Genomic DNA, 5,172 nt, shown 5'->3' on the forward strand with positions numbered 1-5,172 from the left:
GTTTAATAATAACAATGTAATGTATTATTTAATATTGGTTTTAAGCTTTTGACCATGGCTTGCCTTAAAATATTGAAACTATTTTTGAAATTTTCACAGAAATTTTAAAATTTTTAAATATGAATAAAAAACTTAGTTTTCATATGAAAATAGATATAACTTTTATAATATTAATGGAAATTTTTCATATTTTTTCCATGATTTTTATCAAATTATCCACATTAATTGCTTCACATTTTGATTAAAAAATTCATAATTTTCATTAAAATTTTCTTTAAAATTTCATAAATATATGTTAAATTTAAGTTTTTTTAAAATTTTCTTATACAATTTTTCTTAAATATTATTAATATTTAGTAAATTTGTTTTACTAAATGAATCTTATGGATACATCTTTTTTTCTTTTTAAATTTTAATTTTCTTCCAAAAATTAAGTAAATAAAATTAAAATAAAAAATTTATAATTAATAAATAATGTTCAAAATTATATGAGACAAGTCTACTTATTTCATTTTTAAAGAAAAATTGGTATAAATTACAAGTTTATCTACCTATTATTATATTCTTTTTACAATAATAAATTTGATATTTGTATAAATATTATAAAGTAGATAAAATTTAAAATGTAGATGAAAATTGAAAGATATGCAGAGAATATATTTTTTGCAAACTCAACCATATGAAAATAATAATTATTCATAAAATCTTCCAACATCATATAATAATTATCATCAAGGACCACCAAATTTAATACAAAATTTATATGTGATTGACATATTAACAATTACATATAAATTATCAAAAATATACATCTTTTAATAATTATTTCTAAACATTTTACATTTGAAAACATGAATAAGGAAGAGAACAACAATTATCAACCACCTCAAGTTCTATATAGTATTATGATTGTATTTATGAAATATAATGTAATTATAATAATTATTTTATTTATTTTAATTAAGAAATATTTTTATCAAATATTTGCATATTTTATTAATAATAGTTTATTTATAATTATTAACGGTTACTATAAATTAAGTAATTAATAAAAATATAATATTCATTCAATATTTTCTATAATTTTTATAATTGATTTTATGATTAATTGATTTAATAAGCTAATACTAAAATTTCAACAATTTTTTTTAAAAATAAATGTTTATCATTTTTATTACTTTTTATCGATATTTAATAATTTTTGATATTTTTATAAATATTTATATATTTTAAACACTTAATATTTCCGTTGATATCGAAATTTTGAACCTTATTTTTGACAAACATCCACTATATTCTGTATTTGATTAATTCAAGAACAAGGCAATGGAACCACATTATTACACTGAAAATTGTTCAGTAAAATGAAAGCATATATATATATATATATATATGTATATATAATTTTACTTTGATGAACATTGAGACTCATATTAATTGAAGCTAGTCAATTTCTAAATGGAAAAAAGGTAATTTATTACAAAAAGATCATATATAATTGGATGTCGCACCATAACTAGTGGAACTACCGATATTGTTCCCAATTTAACCATCGCATTCAGTATGAAATTTTTTGGGTAAGAACTTTTTAGAAGGTCTATACCGATATTTGAATAATCTCTTGATCTATACCTGGACGATTTGGGATTAGATACTAGGTAACCTACCCCACACCTGCCCACAGTAGTTGTCACAATCTATCCCACTTAGGATTGAGCATCCTCGTTGGCACACTCCCAATTTGTTAGAGGCTTTAATACCATTTGTAATATTCCGTCTCAACTGACAGACCTATCACTCTTTGTTGATATTGTCTCTAATTTAGCCACCTATTCCATATGATATTGTTTCCAATTTAGCGTTCGTACTCAGTATGATCTTTTTTTTGGGTTCAAAACTTCCTAGAAGATCACTCATTCTAGGACACTTGAGTTTTCTATGAGGTCATCCATCCTAAGATTGCTGTTGTTTAAGCACATTTAATTTTCGACTTCTTTTAAACATTAAAGCCAACTGTTTTGAAAACGTCTTGACATTATAAAAATTATTATTATTATTATATTTAAATCATTATTTATTTACATCCTAATAATATGGAATTTAATATTAGATAGTGTGTAAGTACTCCACATTCACAATGTGATTGTCACATGACATCCATTATATCACAATATTATATGTATATCTCTTTTTGGCACCCTCAAATAACAAAGTTTATTATTTCTTCATGTAGTATAATTACATGTTATATATTTTTGTGTGCAAATGCGGACATAAAAGCTCGTCCAGATGTATGTCAATGTCAAAACCACCTAAGATTTTTAAAGAACAAATAAATAAATAAAATTGAAAGGGGAGAAGCAAAACTAAGTTATAAAAGAAGAAATTAAAGATAACAAAAGGCCAAAACCTGAAGGAAAAGAATACTCCCCAAACCCAAAAATAAAAGACGATTAGGGATATGCGTTATTTAAGTTCGAGTGACCTGGCTCAAATTAACTATTTTATATAATTAAGTAGCATGTCTCCTAAATAATCAATCAACAACCTGGCTCTAACTTTGAGCCAAAAAAAAAAACCTGGCTCTAATTTGAACCTTAACTGCCAATCGAATGTCATCAATAAACAAATTAATTTTGTTGAAATAAAACATAAAAAATAAATAAATAGTGAAATAGACTTTCACTTTTGAATATACTATATATGTTTTAATTAATTAATTAATTGATTAAATGATGTAGTAGATAAAAAAACTAATTTGATCACCCCTCCCAACATACATAGAGAAAGAGTTTTGGTATTATAATGGGCTTTTTATGGAGAGTTTCATTTCACATTCCACGTTTAATCCAAAATAACATTACTCCCTTCTTATTTCTCTCTACTCTAACCAGAAAAAGGAAAAAGAAAAAGAAAAACGAAAATTCTATAGCATGTTTGACCAGAAAGAACCCCCCCCCCCCCCCCCAAAAAAAAAAAAAAAAAAAGAGAAGAAAAACACTGTATTGTGTATGCCTATATAAATGTGTGTATATTTTTTAAACATCTTCTTATAAGTTATTCTATACATACATTTCAATAAGATTAATAAACATATTGTAGAAGTCCAATTAAAATTATGTCACACAAAGACACCACCAACACCGAGGGTAGTTTGTTATTTATATATCATGTGTAGGCAACCACGGTTTGGTCCACTGACGCATGCAACGTGGCAGACAGGGGTACGTCCGATTCCACCGTGATGCGATTCCCTGATACGTTCCGCAATACGTGGTTTGGAAACGATGCGGCGGCACCCGCTTGTAACGTGTAGTGCACGTGCTTAATGAGGTTTGGGAAAAGTAGGACCGGCGAAAAATCCACCGTCCATCTTGTTCCATTACTCCAAACCGACCCTTTGGCAACCGTCGATCTGAGAGTCATACCCCGTACACTGTTGCGATCCACCAGGACTTGATCGATACGGGTAAATGGGGGTCCGGTGGATTGATCCAATTGAACAATTTGTACACCCGTGTAATCACCCGAGAACATGTTGTCGACAATGCTCACACCTGAGAGGACGCCGTTCAAGGATTTGATGGAAATGAAGGCGTTGCCCAGGAAGAATGAACCGGCGATGTGGAGTTGGACCGGATCTTCGGCTACGATCCCAGTGAAGTCGAAGTAGGAATTCAAGATCCGGGTTTGGGTGAAACCCGGCGCCCGGATGTATATCCCCGTGCCACCCAACGCGGTGGCCTTGTTGTAGCAGTGGACTCCGCTGAAGACGTTGGCCTGCCCAGACACCAGAATCCCAATGGAGGCGGAGAAGATGACGACGTCGGTGACGGCGTTGTCGTTGCCGGCGATGTTGATTCCGATGCCGGAGAAGTCCCTCTCGTTGGGGTCGCCTCCGACGTTGATATGCTGGCCGATGAAAGAGTTCCTGATATAGGTCTCATGGCCGGCACGTACCAAAATGCCGTTGGTGGTGAAATGCGAAATGTAGCAATTCTCTACTGTCGTTCTCAGGGAATTCACTATTGAGATGCCGCCTCCCCTGAAATTGGAGTTGATGGTGAGGTCCTTAAGGGTGACGTGTTCGTAGCCATAGCCGTACGATGATGATGAAGGCAGCTCGATCAGATGGGCGTCGCTTGGAAAATTATCAGATGCACAAAGAGACCCACCGTGAATCTGTCACGTACAATAAACCAGTTCAGACTACAGGCTTCATTTTATAGGTAGTACCATACTTTTAATTAAGTTACTTATTAGTATTATATAGACTATATATATATATATAGAGAGAGAGAGAGAGAGAGAAATAGAAATTAATTGGTGAGTTACCATGAAATTACCAGCAGCGGAGGAGGAGCCTGAGCCTGAGGCATCATCATGGGGTAAAGGTAAACGCAATGGACGGCTGATCTTGTAAGTCCCGCCGTCGAGATGAAGTTGGGTCCCCCCAAGATCAGTAACGCCCTGCATCAAATGGGAGTGGCGGATATTATTGGAAGATCGGAAGGCGTCGGAAAGAGCTCGCTCCAGTGCTTCCGTGCTGTCGGATAGTCCAGTTGGGTCAGCTCCATAGTCGATCACGTGATGAACACGTGAGTTGGTCTGAGGCGGCACAGCCACTGGTATTGCTGATGATGATGACGGGGTTATGGTGGTGATGTGGGGATGGGATATTTGAAGTTGGCGGCGATACGACGTCGTAGTAGCACCTGAATAAGAGGCTTCTGCTCCCTTTATTCCCAAGTAGTAGCTGTTGATGATGATCACAATATTAATGGTTAACACAGCATTAATAATAATAATATTCTTGCCCGCCATGTCTAAGCTAATTCAGACACACACAAACAGCTCCAGTTGCTAGCTATGCCCATATATATATATATATAAATATATCATATGACTCGTGCAATTACGTATATATACATAAACGATTGAAAACGATCAATTTTGTCAGTTTGGTTTGGTTTGAAAAAGTGGAATATCATACTTTATTATATGTAAAAACAATTTTAGTTTCTTGGGTGATAGCTACATCTCAATCTATTCTCTTTGGTTCCGTTTATACTAAGCTAGCTACGTACCCAGCTCTAACTAGTCAAGTCAAATATTATAAATGTTTCAACTTAATTGAACTAATTCTACCAAAAAAATAAGAAAAACTTAAAA

The 5,172-nt window shown here is 32.6% G+C and overlaps 1 protein-coding gene across 1 annotated transcript; it reads right to left on the minus strand.

Moving 5' to 3' along the window:
- Positions 1-2,989: 2,989 nt before the first annotated feature.
- On the minus strand, positions 2,990-4,889 carry LOC107428092 (polygalacturonase QRT3). The gene is made up of 2 exons (XM_016038554.4): positions 4,336-4,889; positions 2,990-4,182 (listed from the first exon to the last, which is right to left on the minus strand). Exons 1-2 carry the CDS (start codon positions 4,822-4,824, stop codon positions 3,169-3,171), a joined length of 1,503 nt encoding a protein of 500 aa, XP_015894040.3. The 5' UTR covers positions 4,825-4,889; the 3' UTR covers positions 2,990-3,168.
- Positions 4,890-5,172: the final 283 nt, after the last annotated feature.

Source organism: Ziziphus jujuba, chromosome 12, assembly GCF_031755915.1.
Source record: "Ziziphus jujuba cultivar Dongzao chromosome 12, ASM3175591v1".
NCBI classification, from domain to species: domain Eukaryota; kingdom Viridiplantae; phylum Streptophyta; class Magnoliopsida; order Rosales; family Rhamnaceae; genus Ziziphus; species Ziziphus jujuba.